General features: G+C 44.5%; 1 protein-coding gene across 2 annotated transcripts in view; it reads right to left on the reverse strand.

The window, feature by feature from the left end:
• The window catches only part of GPC3 (glypican 3), a 457,215-nt gene extending 445,092 nt beyond the window's left edge, over window positions 1-12,123 (reverse strand). The window contains exon 1 of one of the 2 annotated variants that reach the window (XM_024128233.2): window positions 11,729-12,123. In XM_024128233.2, the coding sequence (XP_023984001.1) occupies window positions 11,729-11,903 (175 nt within the window). In that variant the 5' untranslated portion in view covers window positions 11,904-12,123. Of the gene's footprint in view, window positions 1-6,081; window positions 6,167-11,728 lie in introns of those variants that run through there. The other variant, XM_024128234.3, reaches the window with a different exon arrangement.
• Between the last annotated feature and the right edge of the window lie 5,883 nt (window positions 12,124-18,006).

Raw genomic sequence — 18,006 nt, forward strand, 5'->3', positions numbered from 1 at the left:
ATTGAACCAAGATTCTGCATTTCTCATAAGCTCCCAGAGCAAGGCTCTAGTAAGAAGAGAAAAGTACATAAACAATTACAAGAGCAAAGGAGAACCAAGGCCATGGGAGAAGTTCATTGCTGGCAGGGTTCAAAGGGAGAAAGGATCACATCTAGTCATGGGGAAACATGAAGTGATTCATGAAGAAGATGACATCGCACCGACACCTTGAAAAATGGGTAAGACGGCAGCAGGCACTGATGAGAGGAAGACAGTCAGGTGGTCTGTAAGCAGAGGCTTGGAGACAGACAACTACAGGGTCCTTTCGGCAATGAGCTGCCAGCCTGTTAGGCTTAAATAGAGGGCACACATGTCAACAGGATAAGAGTGAGAGGCATGATGGAGGGAGACTCGCAGGACGTAGCCATTTACTTTGGATGTGAGATGTGTAAAAAGAAAAGTCAAAGACGATTTCAAGGTTTCAAGTTGGGTCCCAAGCAGAGATGCTATCACCAGAAATACAGAAGGCTGGAGAGAGGCCACTCTGTGCAGATAGGAAAAGAAAATGATGGACTAGTTTTTTACTGTGTTGAAAGTGAAGCACTGGCAGGGCTTCCGGATGGAGATATCTAGCAGGAAACTGGGAAATACTGAACTGGACAGCAAGGAAGAGGTCAGGTTGGAGAGAGATGGAGGAGTCATTCAAGCAGCGAAGATAATGAAGTCATGGGAATGGTTGTGGGAATGAACAAAGAGAGGACAGAAAGGGCAAAGGACAAACTCGACTGGAACACTTGTATCTAATAAAGGGTGGGAGGAAGAGCGTAAACAAGCGAAGAAAGAATCAGCTTTACAAGGAGGAGGGGAACCCAGCGCATACAATATCCCAAAAGTCAAAGGAGTGTGGGAATTTAAGTCAAAGACTCTATATCCAGACCATATTCCTTCCCCTCATAATCCAATGTATACACTGGAAACAGCATGAGCTATGGAGTGAGACAAATCTGGATGTATAATAAATCCTGGCTCCACCCCTTATACAACCTTTGGGAAAGTAAACCTTTCTGGGCCTCAATGTCTTCATCTGTAAAACGGACATGACATCACCTACCCTTCAGCTTTGCTGTGGAGATTACATGAGAGATTAACTATAAAACAACTGACACATAGTAGGCACTCAGTAAACCGTAGTTTTCATGCTCTTCACTTGTGGCCCTTCCAAACTATCCCATCAACCTAAAAGTAGCCTCAAAAAGTCTACACTACCTGAGAACAAGGAGTTTCAAGCTTATGTTGAATGAAAATAGATACCCTGATGAAGGTAAACTCATGAACAGGGAAATTAAAGAAACCATTACGCCAGAGAAACAGAAAATTATACAAGCCTCTCCCCCAACCAACCAAAGAAAAAAATCACATCCCCATAGACACTTAAGAAAAGATCAGCCCAATTACACAAGTATTCCTAGTATTCGCTTGGAACCACATGTTTCAAAGGCTAGCCAGCATGGCCCAGTCTGAAATGGAATAGAGACCAGAGCTCCAAAGCTACACAGTATTACAGCCTTCTTTCTCCAAAGGGGGAGAGCCAGAGGGGCCTACATGTTGGAACCAAGCCGATCTGCGGAACTCAGAACCTGCAGACACTTTATGAGTGGCTGCATTGTTTGCACATAATATATATAAAAACAAGGCTTTCCAGACATAAATGTAATGTATGATTGTGAAAGACCACCCACTGCTAAGAGTAACAACGACTTTCAAACAGTTTAAATGACACACATAATTATTAATTATTGCTATCAAAAATAATAGAAATCTGATCCGTTGATTCTAATGTATTTTTCTACATAGAAGTATGTGTGTGGGGGGGGGTGTTGGAGTACATTATCTTATTTGCAAAGTCTTGGACTATGACAAAACATGCTCATACTTTTAATCAAAAGAGTTCTTAAAGTCTTTGGCAGTTTTTAAAAAAACTCACCAGATGTTGGCAGAACACATTTTAAGACATGTCACATGCAAAAGCCTGGAAAATATCATCCACACCCATGACTTCCAACTTGAGCCTATATGTCGATGAGTCCCAACTATGCTTCTCCTGAACTCCAGAAGAGTATGTACACTCTTTCCCAGTGATCTCATCTATCCCCAGTTTTCAATTACCATCTACATGCTGACAGTGTCCAAATATGTTATCTCCAGCCCTGACTGCTCTCTCTTCTATTATCCAACGCACAACCTCAACTACCTACCAGACATTTCTGCCTCAATGATCAAAGGACCCCTCAAACTCAACCTGTTCAAAATCAAACTCATTATTTCACCCCTCAAAAATATGTTCCTCCTGTGTTTCACTCATTTACTCAACAAATATTTACCGAGCACCTATTTATCTGCTGTAGCCTCACCACCCCGCAAAACTAGAAGTTCTAGACTCTCCCTTCTGTCCTCATAACCAGTCACCAAGTCATGTCTACTCTACTTCCTCTATTCTCTCAACTTTATCTTTTATTCTCCTATTTACCGCCCTGGCTTTTCACCTGCATTATTAAAACTCCCTGCCACCACTCACTCCCCAGTTATCCTACCCTACTTTTCTTTTTCATCTTTCCTCTACTTTCCCCACATCTGTACTCCAAACTATTCCAATACAACAAATATGTCATTTTGTCTCTTAAATCTGTACCTTTGCACATACCGTACAGGACAGCCCACTTAAGGCAACTAGGCACCCTCTTCCATAGCTCAGCAGCACCCAGACCCCCACAGGGCACCCAGCTCATCATGCTGCCTTGACATCCATGGTTTTCCTTACTGGGTCCCTCCCTAAGCAATGGTTTTATCTTATTCATCAGCTCAGTACCTGGCATAGAATCAGTGCTCAATAAATGTTGGTTGAAGTAAAGAATGAATGGAAAACTTTTAAATATTTATGCAGAGATAGCATATAAAGTTCATTATTAGTAGGTTCATTTTCTGACAATTTCCATCTGTTTTCCAAAACAGTTAAAAATGTGGTTGCCCAATAAAATCACTCCATGAAACCTAACTTGAAGTGCCTCTTGGGTCACAGTCTCATTTCTATGGAGCTCAACACGTAATCCAGTCAGTGCTAGAAGTAGTTCTCCAAAATGAACCAAATTCACAGTATGGGTTAACCATCACTACTTCAACAAGGATCACATCTCTGCACTTAGGGAAATGATGGAACTTTATAAATGACCAGTAGCTCTATGATATCAGCGGCAATTAGCTCTGCAACAATCTGGGGCCCATCCAACTGCAAATGGTTTACTCAAGCTCTGAAAAGCTGTACCCCCCCCAGTTCTTCCCAGTGTAGGTTAGGCTTATTCTCTAGATTATTAAGGGGGTACAGTTGTAGGGATATTTTATATGTGTGTATGTACGAGTATACAAATATGCGTGTGTGTGTGGCACCAAGCAGATCTGTGGCACTCAGAACCTGCAGACACTTTTGAGTGGTTGCATTGCTTGTACATAAGATATATGAAAGCAAAGCTTTCATGACACAAATGTAAGGTATGATTGTGAAAGGCCACCCACTGCTAAGAGTAGCAATTCACAACTTTCAAACAGTTTAAATAACACATAATTACTAATTGTTACTATCAAAATAATAGAAATATATATCTATACATATGTATAATCTATGACTATATATGTAAAACATATGCAAATACCACATTTAGATAAAGCTGCAGCTAAAATCTCTCTACTTGTCACTTCCTCCTCAAACTTTAGTTTTGAAAGAGGGGCAGCAAGGCTCCCAGGGCCACAGAGAATAGAGCAATACGCTTCAACTTCACCACCCCCCTTCCTCAGTCTCTGCTGCAGATCAGTTTAGAAAATGATGCATTCAGAGAATCAGTCATTCTCTAGGTACATGCCATCCTAGGACCTCGTTTGACAGTGATCAAGTCCTCCAGAGTATGCCTTTAGGTATTTATTCTTACAGTCATTCCAACCTTTAATAATAACTCTGTACAAGGCACTGTACTCGCCACTCTAGAGGATACCATAACAATCAAACATGGCTCCTACATTTCAGTGAGCATAGGGTCTGTCAGAGGCTATGAATAAACTATGGACTTCAAAACACATGGATACTAAGAAGTACAAATAAGGTAATTCTGGGAGCCGAATGCAATTAGGGCATAGCTCTGTATTACCTCTGCACACATGATAATTTCCATGTTCAAATGTTTTCCAATCCTTTCAGTCTGTTATGTGCCAGCTAACTTTCTGATATATACCAGAATGAGTATCTATCACCCTAACTCTTCCTTCTCTTCACCACGTTTCCCTCAGCTTCAATCATCCAAACCAAAATTTGACAAAGAGCAATGGAGAATCCCAGGCTGCCATAATACATACTGGAAGTATGTATTATGCAGAGTGTGGGAGAGAGGGAACGGAACCATAATTAAGTATGCAGAGTTTGGGAGAGAGGGAAGAGAACCATAATTGAGAAGGAAACTATGCAAATAGAATTCTAACATTATTTTTAAATGATCATCATTTCTTTCTCTTTTCCCCTCTTTCCTACTTGGGCCTGTATCTGAAAGAGCTCCCGACGGGTCATCGCTAGCCAATTTTGAAAGTATGCCCTAATGCATACAGAAATTAAGAGAACTCTCATGAGGCCCTTTAGACTACTCCAATAAAATTCCCATGGCTGAAAACCACTTTGGATTATGTCCTTTTAGATGTACATTTATGAAGTCTGATGTTATAGGTAAGAAACACCAGACACTGAGGAAAAACTTATATACATTTAGTGTATGTTTCTGTAACTGACACCAGTTGCATTATGTTCACACTAAATACCACAGATCTGTAAAGTGAAAATAAATATATGCATTTACGTATATGTAAATATATTTATTTTTAAACTACTTAAAATAGCCTTGTAAACAAGCACAAGCTACTTACCTCTTGTAAGACTTGGCTAGTCTACTTTTTCCAGGGAGTTATAGTACAGCCAAATGAATTAAGTCAATGTCCTTGATCACTTACCCATAGACAACAAATGGATTTTTGACCTGAAAAAGTAGTTACTTTTTAAAAATCTTAGTATACTGGTAAAAAGGAATCAACTACTTAAATATTGGTTTTACAGAAATTTTATGGTTACAATACATTTATAATTCCATTCATTCATTTAGCCTACAAATATTTATGGGGTACCTATTATTTGTACTATGCACTATGCTAGACGCTGCCGATACAAAGATACATAAAATACAGCCCCTATAACCTTGAGGAGATCACAGTCTAGTAGGGAGATACAGATAATTACAAACACGTACCTTAAAGATACCATAATCAGGATTTCTAACTTTCCAGTAATAAACTTATATTCAAAAGGCAGAGTCAAAAGGCCAGTTAAAATTCTACTCTAAAATTTTGCTGAATTTATAAGAAATAAATGCATGCTTCATTGTGGAAATTTTGAAAAATGCAGAATTCTCTCAAAATCATCACTTCTGAGAAACGTACATCTTTCAACTTTCAGGTGAATGGTTGGAATACAGTGGGTGGAAATTTCATTTATAATGGCTTTAACTTCTCTGTCCCTTTTTACTGCCACTTTCACTTGTATTTTATCTTTCTTCCTATCAATTATTTATCAATATAAGCCTATTAAGTATACTTCAAAGAGCTTAGTAGATTTACTAATCTAGCATATAAATACGATTTCAGCTACTAGGCATAATTAACTGTTCAGAACACTGGCAAAGCATTTTGGTCCTAACATTGACTCCTTTTTCCTCATGAGAAAAAAATACAAACTCTCAAATAAGGCTTCATGCAGCTACACACATAGAGAGGCAAAAGTGAAAGTGCCTTCCTTGTTAATCAATGCGGATTCATTTTTGTTTAAAAATGGCCAACAAGCATTTCTAATAATTAGCACTTGGATAATTAATATTTAATTGGCCTAATTCAAAGAAGAGAACTAATACTTCACTTTGTATACTCAACAAGGTATTCAAGTGAGACTATAACGTCCCAGGGAGCGTTTTCCCCTCACACACAGCATTTCAAAATGCACATTTTCTCTGCTGATATGCTCACCTTCGCGCTGCTTTGTGAATCGCAGTCTTCCTGTCATTACGTTTCAGAAGATAAATTCCCATTACTTTATGCTGTCTCTAAAGCCAGTCTGGGGCCCATGACTTGGACTCTATTTTCTGATGCTCATTTCTTAATGGAGTGCTGGGGATCCTGTTTCAAGCCTGACAATTTGCTAAATATGGGCAGATGAGTGGGGGATTTTTCTGCCCACACTTTCCATTAGACCCTAGATTACCAAAAACATCAAACCGGCTTAGAAGCTCAGCTAGGGCTGAAGAGATGCTGGCTCCTGGTATGGTCTCTGGAATTGAGCCTGTGCACAAATTCTGATCCCAGGTAACAGAAACCTGTGAGGTACATCAACAGGTCCATGCATGTGTCACAGCTCAACTCCCAAATATGGTAATGTCAACATTAGAGAGAAAGGTCTAGCTGACATTAAATCAAAGAGAGTTTGATTTAAGAGATGTCTTACAATTTATGTGCTATAATAATTGTTGATCTTTAATGATACTAAGCCAGTCCTAACAATGTTGCTAATTTCAATTTGTTCTCTGGGTACTCAACATTAATAAACCCTGCCTGATGGTAAGAGTCGCCAGCTAACTGAGGTAAGCCTGAACCAGTCTCCAGTCAAAATATATGCAGCTTGAAAAGCTTGTCCACATACCCCAATAATGTCTCGTAAAAATTTGGACTTAGACTTTTAAAATAAGTAAGCTGACACACAGCTCAAGAAAGTATTTGAGAGTTTCACAGAAGAATACATAATGATCTAGAAATTCTATTATCAGTTATTTACTAAATGCTCTACGGTACTCTTAGCATTGTGCCCAACACTGCATCAAGTACAGTGCTTTCCCTTTAAGGAGCTTATAATCTAAAACATACAAATAACCATATGCAGAAAAAAAGCGAGAGATCAGAGTAAAAGGAAGCATTCACAAAAATGTACAAATTCAGCATGCCAGAACTTTTCAGTTGAGCAATATGATCCCCAGTGAAATTCTTTCCAAATGATGTATCGTGTGCACAAGTTATAAGTGATTATCTTCAATTTTCTTAGAAATGAGTAATAAGATACCTCTTAAGAACCATGCTTTTGTGTATGCATCAAACACTACAGTTGGCGTGGTCCTATTGATAGCTGCCATTTAAGGAGAACATATTTTCTGTCTTGTCTCACATCAGACAAATCCAGACCTCTTTTCTCCCAGGTTGGTAATAAGCAGCCTTTTTCTAGGCTACAGTGAACAGCAAACATTGCAACTCTAAAGATGGAAGCAGCAGAATGCTCAAAAATATTGCATCAAAATATTGGATTCAACCTACCAGCCCATAAGAAAAAAAAAAACACATTGCAAAACTGACACCATCTGTGTCATCTAGCATCCATCAAAATCCTCTTATGCTTGTATTTCCTAATGCTTACAAACAGAATTTGCTCCAAGAATTAAGAAAACTTTTTAAGATGGCGGCCCTATTAAGCGACCTCTCCCTATCTCCCACTTCATCTCGTCAGTTCTTTTCCCTTGCCCAGGCTGGCTATTGTGACCATTTCAGCCAATTTCCTGGAGGTATTTTCTAGCCCTTTTCACCCTATTTAATCCCACAAGTTTCCTGAGAAGCCTGTTTACTTGTATGCTGCCCCACTAGACTGTGAGCGCCTTGACAAAAGGGACTATGTCTTACTCCTCTCGGCACCCCCAAAACCTAACACACAGCCTGCCAAGCAGCAGGCAGTCTGAGACTCCTTTCAGGCCAAGGCGCTCCACCAACCATCAGCCGTCTCCTCAATCAGATCGATGCTTCCCTCTGAGAACATCTCGTTACCAATCACCAGGATAAGCGTAATAAACATATTCAGACCACATTTGAGAGAGTTCTCTAAACTATTCCAAGTTAGCACATGGTGATACAACTTTTTCAAAGTTTGAACAAATCACCTGCTCACTCAACTGTCTAGTGCAATCTCAGAGGAGAGAAACCCCTCCCACACCTCACTCTTCTCTCTCCCTACTTTAGGACCGCTAACTGCTTCCAACTCATTGGGGAGCCACAGCTGGCAACCCAGAGGTTTTCATACTCTAAAGCAACAACAACGAATACCAACCTCTCTTTTCGAGAATGCTGATTTTTATTTTTATGTTGTTTCATCTATTTGAGAAACTCCAAGTCAATTTTGGCTCTTCAAGGCTGCCTTTTACCCATTCGGGCATTTGGCCTTCTGGATTGGTTCTTGCACTTTCCAAGGCCCTCTAAGGCAAGATTCCTCAGTCTTTGGGGAGTTGCAACACTACCACGGTTTGTTTGATTTTCTCATTCCCATCCGTCCCCTTCACCACCACCCCTACACAAAAGTGGTGTATGGCATTCATAAAGTGAATTACACTTGATTTTTGTTTGGAGGAATTTTTTTTCAGACTTCTGTAACATTCCCTTGAGACAAGTGGAAACATCATTGTCTGATTACTAGCTCACTTTCCTTGCCTAAAATTGTATCCATTCTTGATTGCGCCTGTGGGTAGGTTAAGCAAAACAAAATAAACATCTAGACTTATGAGCTCATTGGCTTTTTTTCTGAATTTTTCTAAATTAAATAAGGGCAAAAGAGCTGCACTGAAAGTCAGTTACATGGATTTTTCTGCCAAATGCTAACTCTGTGTGCCTGGTTTCCATCTGTGGTGCTTTCCAAGTTACAAATCCTCAGGAAAAAAAAGAGTGGGGTACGAAAAGATCTATGGATTTGGGGGACATGCTATTTAGAATTGCTATCCTGTGCCTTTGAACACTAAAAGAAATGGGAACATGAGATCGTAAGGCTTTAGATCAGCTTTGTGGAAGTCTAGTGTAGTCCTTCAGCACCAGTGATTTATTTTTTAGGCCTGCTGATTTCAAATGCCATTTAGTCTCATCCATATTAGCATAAGAAATGTACCCTTATCCACTCTAACCCAATTCTGCTAATGGCCTAAGTTAACAGTCAATCCCATGCTCCCCCTAAGTGAGACAAGACATTCTTGAGGATTTCTCCTTACTGTGACCAAATCTCATTTTATCTGGGACAAAGAAAGCTTTAATGCAGTTAATATAGTGGAGCGGGAGAACTGAACACGGCTTAAAATATAGATGGGGAAAAAAAAAAAAGTCAAGCGGTCATCATGATGGTTCATAACTATCAAATAATTTGCAGCTCTCTTTCAATTTCCAACCACTGAACGACAGCAGCAAATCACACATTTATTCACTTTGAAATTATGCACTTGCCATTGTATTTAGTCGGCCATTATCGTCTCTTCTCTGAAATACTGATGAGCTCTTTCCACACACGGACGTTAGGATTTTTACCATGATTTCCATATCTACAGTGACCATATTTGCCCCACTAAAATTCAGGACACATGGTTTCATGACGCCAGGACACAGAGTATTGGAAATCTGCACCGTCCCAGAAAATCCAGGCTATATGGTAGCTGTGTAGGCATCGCCATATTTGAAATTTGGCTTTGCTCCAGGGTGAGTCAGAACAGTGCCTGCCACGTAGAAGGTGCTCAACAGGGCATATGTTTGTTAAACATAAGTGAAGTAGGGAATGTTGGGTTTATACGGTAAAGACCCTTGGAAAGGGATTTTTCCTATAGAGTTTGGGAAATACTTGAGGAAAATGAAAAATCTCCGTTACGAGTCCCTGCTCTCTGTATGCAACATGGCCATCCTTAGGCCAGGAGTAAGGGAGCTTGGAAGGAGGGAGCCCAAGCCAAATCTCATACACACAGTGTGTGGGCCCTCCCAATACTTTTATACAGATGCTGCAAAGAGGCAGGCGGCCAGAGAGCTGGGGGAGGGCAAGGGAGGGTGAGCTCCTGCTTGAGGCTGTGTAGAGGGGTGTTGCTAAATGAGTATCTGTGCATGCCCTCTGGTCTTTTTCCTCTTTTAAGCACAATCTTTACCCCTTGGCTTCAAACCCGCCCAGTGTGGCCCCAGCTCCAACCCCGGATCCGTTCATCTTGTGGGGGGGCTCATCCTGTGAGGACCAATTTTTACATTACCAACAAAAGCATGTTCTCTGGCCTTACCAAGCTAATTACCAGAGCACTTCGAGGGGAGAGAGATTCGCCTGCTGTTGCAGCTCTGTGGAGCTGATGCATAGGTTGCCCCTTACGGCTCCTGCACACGCCCACGTGGTACGTTATTAACACTTAACAGAGGAAGAGGTAGTTCTACCCTTCCTTAGAGCTAAATCCTGCAAAGCAATATTTAACATATGCGCAAATGCATTTCAGTCACCAAAAAGGGTGACCAATTACCTTTGCAACTAAACAGCAGGCTCGCTCGGCTCTTTTCATCCACCTAAAGAAAAGGCTGAGTGAGGGCGCGCTGGCTGCCTAGGTAACCTCCCGCTAGTGAACGCTCGCCGGCAGCGCCCATAGGGCGCGCATCGCATTCACAACTTGGCCCAACCATCAGGCCCGCCTCCCTGACTTGTTGAGTGCCACGAGCCAAGTTTTGGCGAGGGCTGCTCCCCGATCCCTCGGAAACGCGGGACGCGCGCCTCGCTGGATGCCTGGGTGGCGAAGAGACACTGGAGGCCACAAACGTCTTACGGTTTGTGAAGACAACCAGCCGTTTCTTGGAGCGCACCTCTGATAAATAAACCTGTTTGAAGCCGACTCTTCTTGCCTGCATTGCCAGTGTAGCAACTTGTCCTAATTGGATTCTAAGGCAGGCTTTTAGGACTCCCAACAGTGGGACAGTCAATCACACAAGGCCATTAATATTCATCTGTTGACAGCGGCAGCGCTCAGGGAAGGTTAAAATATGCCCTTACAACACGACCTGATTGTGCAGAACAAAAGGCAAGCGTTCAGAAACTTTCCTCCACCTAAAATCATCTCCCCTTCAGGGTCCAGCCTGTCAAGAAGGCAGATGAGTTTGAGAAGGGGAGGAGTTAAATCATCTTTGGACTCCTGCTCCCCGGGCCAGCAGCCCGGTTTTGGAAACGATTTTGCCAGCCTAGAGAAGAGACGCTGTTTTGAAGGAAAAGGCTCAGTCCTCCTCATTTGGGGGACCCTCCTACCTACTCAGAAGTTTCCCCTCCGTGTGTCTTTACCTGCCACTGCAGATTCGGAGATCTGTCCTCAACTTTGCCTGCACTTGGGCCCGCGAGCCTCGGGAACCCAGGCTGCGGAAAGGAGGGCGTGAGGGCAGGTTGGGGAAAGAATGGCCGGAGCCGCGGTCCAGCTGAAGCTGAAATTGTGGCACGTACGTGCGAGCGAGGGTGGCAAATTCCAGAGGCACCAGCTCGGATGTGGGGCGCCAGTTCGCCGAGGCGGGGAGAACCAGCTCCAGCCTTCCCGCCCTCCCCCCAAAAATGGGCGCTCGCTAGAAAGGCCATGCTCGCGGTTCCTCCCAGTCGCACCTTCGCTGACAGCCCAGCGAGCTTGGGAGATGCGGACACGGCCCACATATACCCTCCTTCCCTTTCTCGGGAGACCTGGCCGGGCCCGGGCACGGCGACCACTCCCAGGTGCCCGGCCGCTAGGCTCACGATCGCGGCCCCGCGGGGCTAGCGCGCTCGGGTTACCTCCACCATGCGCCCCTTGGCTCACCGCCGGGCGCGGGGAACGCGCGAGGGGCGACTCCTCACCTGGCACCGGGGTTTCAGGCACCCACTTGAGTCCGGGCTGCAGTCTCTGGAAGAAGGAGCGGACCTGGTGACAGGTGGCGTCCGGCGGTGGCGGCGGGGGCTGTGCCTGTCCCGGGCAGTCCAAGCTGAGCAGCATCGCCACCACCAAGCACGCGGTGCGCACGGGCCCTGCCATCCTGCTTCGCCGGGAGCGAGGAGAGAGCGGGAGAGTGGCAGCGCGGGCGAGAGCGGTCCCAGGACTCAGCAAGCCTGGCAGTGGCCCTACGGAGCGGGAGACGTGCCGCTACCCAGCCGCTGCAAAAGTTTCCTCGCAGCTACCTGGGCGCTGGGCGAGGGCGGGAACGGCTCGGCGGCTCGGGGCGGGGCGGGGTTGACCGGGTTGGGGCGGGGCGAGGAGGGACCGGGTGGGGCGGGGCGAGGCGAACTGCGCGGCCGGGGGGCGGCGGCGGCCGCGCGCCGAGGCTGCGGGCGCGGGGCTGCGAGGACTGCTGGGGCACCGCGGCGCGGGGACCGGGCAGGAGCGGCGCGAGAGGAGGACGCGGAGCGCGTGCGGTGGCTCCTGGCCCCGCAGCCCAGCTGCCGGCTCGCCGCCGCTCTACACAGAGAGCTCTGGCATAACTGCTGCAGAGGGGCTGCAGGCTCGGGCGCGCTGATTGGCTTCCCAGCAGCCGTCCCCTCTGACTGGCTCTGGGAGAAGTTCCCCAGCCTCACTCCTCCTTCCCGCCGCTCATTGGCCTACAGCCGAGAGGGCTTTTCCCTTTAGGATTTTTGCAACCTCTCCATCCTTCCTTGGGGGTGCGTGGGGGTCCCTGGCTTAGGTATCCCTCCTCCCAGCCCGGTCCAGCTCGTCTCTGGCCACCAGAGCCTCACAAGAGGTCTTCCTCCTCCGCACAAAATCCACCTCCTCTTCCTGTTCTCTGAGGAGCTTCCCTCGAACCGTTTTCCCGACGCAGCTCTGGCCGGGTTCGGAAACCCACCCCACAAATAGTCACAGTCAGGGGCAGCTGGGGACCGCTGGCAGAGAGGGGCAGGAGGTTCACAGCCTGCCTCATCTTTGAATACTGTACCTAAAAAGTCTGGCAGCTCGTGGGGCTTACTAGATTTAATTTAATAGAACCACGCAAAGTCAGAGAAGGCACCTGATCCCAGGATGAAATCTGTCTCCTGTAAGGTAGCCTCTGGTGACCTTTCACGAGGCAAAGCATAACTGGTGACAACAAGATAACCTGGGGCTTAAAGTCAGCCTAACTCATCAGAAAACCGTTTCACACAGCAAATTCATTGAGCCAGAGCTAGCCTGCTTGAGAGGTCTCCAAGACCCAAATCCCTACCTCTCCTGTTTAAATTTCATCATTTGAAATCCAGTTCTTTGAAAATCAGATACCTCTCGGAAGAGGAATGTATTTGGTCATTACCCATATGCTCCTAAGCAGGGATCTTTAACTCCCAGGTTCTTTCTGGTGACTCCCACACACACCTAAGCACAATGTCTGGCACATAGCAGGAGCTCGGTAAGTGTTTGTATAATGAAATGATTTAACACCTCAGTGTGAATTAGTTTATCATCTGATCGTGTTGTCTCCGATCTAGGTAAAAGCAGGTTTAGGTAAAGGAAAGAAAAAGGAGAGCCGCCACCCCAGGAATTCTCCAACGAGTGCCAGCCAGGCCAGGGGCGGGAGGAAGAATTCTCCAACGAGCGCCAGGCAGGCCAGGGGCGGGAGGAAGTCGTGTGCCAGGACTTGGGGACTGAGAAGAGAGGCAAAGGAAAGATAGGTGGCCGAGGAGCTCATTCATTCATTCATTCAGTAACAAATATTTGAATCGCTGCTACGTGCCAGACACTGTGAGATACAAACAGACAGTGGGATACAAAGATTAACCTGTGGTACCCGACCTCAAAGAGCTACAGGTCTTGTGGGAAAGACAACTAAACAGAAAAATGTTAACACAGCATGTGGTAAGTGCTAACATAGAGGCAAATGCAGAGTTCTAAGGGGGTGAGAAGGCAAGTCACAGAAACCTTCCCAGAGGAGGTGATGCCCTAAACTCAGGCCTGAAAGACCAGTAGGAGTTGAGGTGAGAAAAGAAGATGGGGGAAGGGGGCCAAGGGAAAAGAAGCAGGAGGAACAAAGATTCTGACAGGAGAGAGCCTGGCATGGCCCAGTGGGATGGTGGGAGGTGCAAGTAATGGTTTCAGGCTGGGGAGTTAGAAGAGCTACAGCAGCAGAGGTAAGCAAGGGTCAGATGATGCAGAGTCCCCAAACCATGCAAAGGAGCCTGGGGAACCACTTAAGGAAAACTCTAAGCAGACAGGTGACATGACCTTATGTGCCCTATGAAAAGACCTCTCCAGCAACATTGTGGAGAATGGCTTGGAGAAGGAAGAGGTTTGGAAGCAAGTTAAGAGGCTGTGAAAATAATCCAGACAAGAAATGATAAACTCCTCTGTCAGAGGAGACTTGGAAAGGGGAAAAAACTACTGGAGATATTTCGGAGATAGAATTCAAAAGGCACCTAGTGGATCTGGGGGTTGGGAGAGAGAGAGATTCAAGGACGGAGGGCTCATTCATTCTTTTTTTTCAACAAACATCTGAGTGCAGCCTACGTATCTGGCATTCTTCTCCTACTTCATAATTTTGCCTGGGGCTAGGCCTGCGCCTGCATTGAACATTTGACAAATGACATATCCACTTTAAAAGAAACACCAATTAAGAGTCATAATTTGGCTGGTGAGTTTGATATGTTCCACCTGTGGAGCCCTGTGACCAAAGGGCAGATTGGAAGGCAAGCATTGATTGAATTTCATGACCTCGCAGAGGAAGACATGACCTCCCATAAATTCATGATCTTCCAGAGCTCATGCAACTAACTACAAAGGCAACAGTTGTTTTCAACTACTGGGTACTGAGAACCTTGAAAAGAGGGGCTACGACTTCTTATTTTTAATATATACTTTTATATCTAATACACTTTGTATGAGCCAGAGCGGTGCTTCCCAAAGGGAATCCCTGGTGGTTACGTGGGTCAGTGAAGTTTTTGGCTTTTTTTAAAATAAATATTTGTTGTAATGTGGATCAGAAATGTATGTATATACACAGTAGTGCATCCAACCCATGACTTCATTAGGACAAAGCTAGGTAGACAGTACTGTGATAAATTCACTTCAGTAAAAATGTGAGCTGGCTTAAAAAAATATTAAACAGTATTGAGAATACGAGGATATAGCAAAACTTGTGCAGTGGTATGTGAAAGACAAGGGTTTGGACTTAGGTCGTAAGCAAACTGACCCTGAGGTTTTGGCAAATATTTCTTTGGCCTTAAAGCTTCTGTGCCGCCTCCAAGCAGCTACATGAGGGTTTTAAGCCGACCTAAGGTAGGAGTTAATATAACTTTCTAGGCTTAAGGAGTGGTTGCATTTTAGAATATTATTCTAATATGAGTAAGGGAAGTTAGGCCAATGACTCATCCTTATTCTTCAACTAGAAGAGACAAAGAGAAACAATCAGTCTAGCAACACAAAAGGATGTGCTGATTGAGCCGGTGTTCACTTTCTACAATTCATGGCTCTGTGCTTTCAGGCCCAGTTGGAAGCATTTAGATAACACCACTGGGCCCCATTTTCCTCTTTGGGCCTCAGACGAAGGCTACCTAGCACAGCAGGCCCAGAAGAACTTTTCTTCACCTTTCGTTCCTAGTCTCCAGTTTGAAAGAATTCGAGAATTCCCAGCTGTAGCCAGCAGCTATTATCTTGCTGTATCTGGGAGGAGAGTCTGGTTCCATGGCTCCAAAAGCAGCATAAATCAAGGTTTCTGGGAGAGGGTTAAGAAAGGGTGTTCAACAGCTGCCGCCATGGGAGGGGCTCATACATAGCCCTGCACACGGCCACACACGCACACACGGTTTGTCTTGGGCCCGGTTCCCTTTGCCGCCACAGGTGATGCTCTCCCCTCCCCAGCCCCCTGAGGTACACAGTATCTCCTCCCCTTCACACCACCCTCAAAACCTGCTTTCTGGGAAGAAATTTTAAAACTCATCCGCTTACAGGGTATACGGTTGATAGGACACAATGGGGCTGCTCACCCAGGGGTAGGGGTATTGAAACAGGGATCAAAGCTTTAAACCGAAGGAACAGGGCTCTAAAAACTGTGGAATTCCAGGCATTTGCCAGTGGGAAGGGAGTGTTTAAACCGAGGGGCAATGAGGCCTTTTTTAGGTACACCTGAAATCACACCATGTAGACAGTTGTAGACAGCCAACACCTCCCTAGCCACACCTCTGCACTCTGGCACACAGCCACTTTGTCTCCTTCTCTTGCAGTGTATGACTCCTTTGTGGGACAGAGGGGAGGGGAGGCGCCAGGCACACTGATCCCAAGTCTCCCAAATGTATAAGCTATGATCAGAGAATGAATTATGGTCCTTTGGGAAAGAGTGTTCATTCATTCATCCGAGCCAGCAGGCCAGTGCAATGTAAATGGGAACTTTGTTAAGTTGAAAGACTTACAGCCATTTTGAAAATTGCATAATAATCCCAGGTAGAATTTGGCCCTATGTGTATGGAAAATTAATAGGCCCGGCTGAGATGCCTGCATTATGAGCTGTGGATGGATAGACTCTCCCCAGACCGGGACTATGCTTTGCCCTCTCTAAATCCACAAAATGTACTGAGGTTTTCTTGTAAGTTAGAGTTCAAGACTTTGAAAAAAAAAAACCATTGAGATTTTTATTTGTGGCATCATGTTGATTGCTGCAAATAAAAAGTTATTCTATTCTGTCTTCGTTTGTGTAAGGAATATCGATCTAGATTCCTAACATATTTCTTCATACCCCTAGTCCATTGAGTTTCGTTCTTTTTTTCTTTGACTGGGCAGATATACTATATGCATATCTAACATTTAGTCTCTACTGCATAGGAGAGTTGGTTTTCTATTAAAATGTAAGGGGTTTGTAGTTTGGTGACTGAGAAGATGGTAGCTTTAAATCTAAAGGCTGGTGACGCCTGAGGCACAGCTTTATGTGGCTCACGGCAATTCACGAATACTTTGTTTTGCTTTGAATTACTGTATCCCCCAAAACACAGTGGATCAGGTAATGTAATATATTTATTTTGCTGTATGGTGTGTAGAATCTATAAGTAAGTTTACTAAGTTCTTTCTGGGTCTTTATGCTCTGGAACCTGGGTCCCCAAGAGGTCAATAGTTGGTCTCTAACCATTGACCTCTCACATGTTTGCTTCCCTCAAGGTCCTTTCCCATCCCCACAGCTCCCTGGATTCCCAGCAACACATGGGAGGAAGTCAACAGCCGGCCACCACCACAGACAGCAACTCATACTTTCAGCGGCCTCGTCTATCCCACTTGCCAAGCCTCACCCACAGTCCTAAGTCTTGGGGAATTTCAACAGTAGCATCTCATATGAAAAGGCCATCCCCACCCCTACCCCTAACTCTATAGTTATCGTAAAGTCTGTCCATTAGGAACTGTGTTTTTGAGAGGCACTTGTCGTACGACACCTGGGGTGACCACTACATTTGCCACACTGGGTAGCAAATGTATGTTTACTTTTTTGTCTCTACCATGACTTGTGAGCTTTAGATGCGCAGGAGTTCATATTAATATCAGAAAATAAAAATAATATCAAGTAAATTGATCCTTCACTACAGACTGTTTGAGAAGCGTTATGCTAAGTATGTGCACGGTGCTTTGGCCCATGGTACTCACTGAGTAAATGTTTTTAAATAAGGCCCTGAAATGCTTTTCTTTACAAAAATAAATTCCTGCATTCCCTAATGATAGAGAGTTCCTATTAAAATCACCAGGCATAAAAACTTTCCAATAATAGGTAGCCCATTTGAGGATAAATGTCTAACTAAAAGATTTCTCCTACAAAAAGCATCCCGCAGGGACACTCTTCTTCTGTGGCTCGCTCTTATTCCAGCAATACTCAGAAGTCAGTAAATATGGGTTGCATGAGATTTTGCATCTCAGTAGAACTTGGTGTAAATTACGACTGGAGGTTGAACTCCACTACCTTCGTGTTTTATTTTCTCCATTATTTCCCCCCTAATTTATGTCATGTTTTCTGTTGTAAATGAAAGAGATGCTAGCCTGTGTACCAAAACATAGCAAACATACCAAAACAAAGCAAGATGATAAGATCCAGAGGGAAGTACTGCTTCCTTGGAATGCCTTCATCTCATTCATTCTTATAACATGTCAGAAATACAGCAAGTCTCCCCTGCCATAAATAAATTGTATGTCATTACTCAGAAGATTTAAG

The sequence above is a fragment of the Physeter macrocephalus genome, chromosome 21 (assembly GCF_002837175.3).
Source record: "Physeter macrocephalus isolate SW-GA chromosome 21, ASM283717v5, whole genome shotgun sequence".
Classification (NCBI taxonomy): domain Eukaryota; kingdom Metazoa; phylum Chordata; class Mammalia; order Artiodactyla; family Physeteridae; genus Physeter; species Physeter macrocephalus.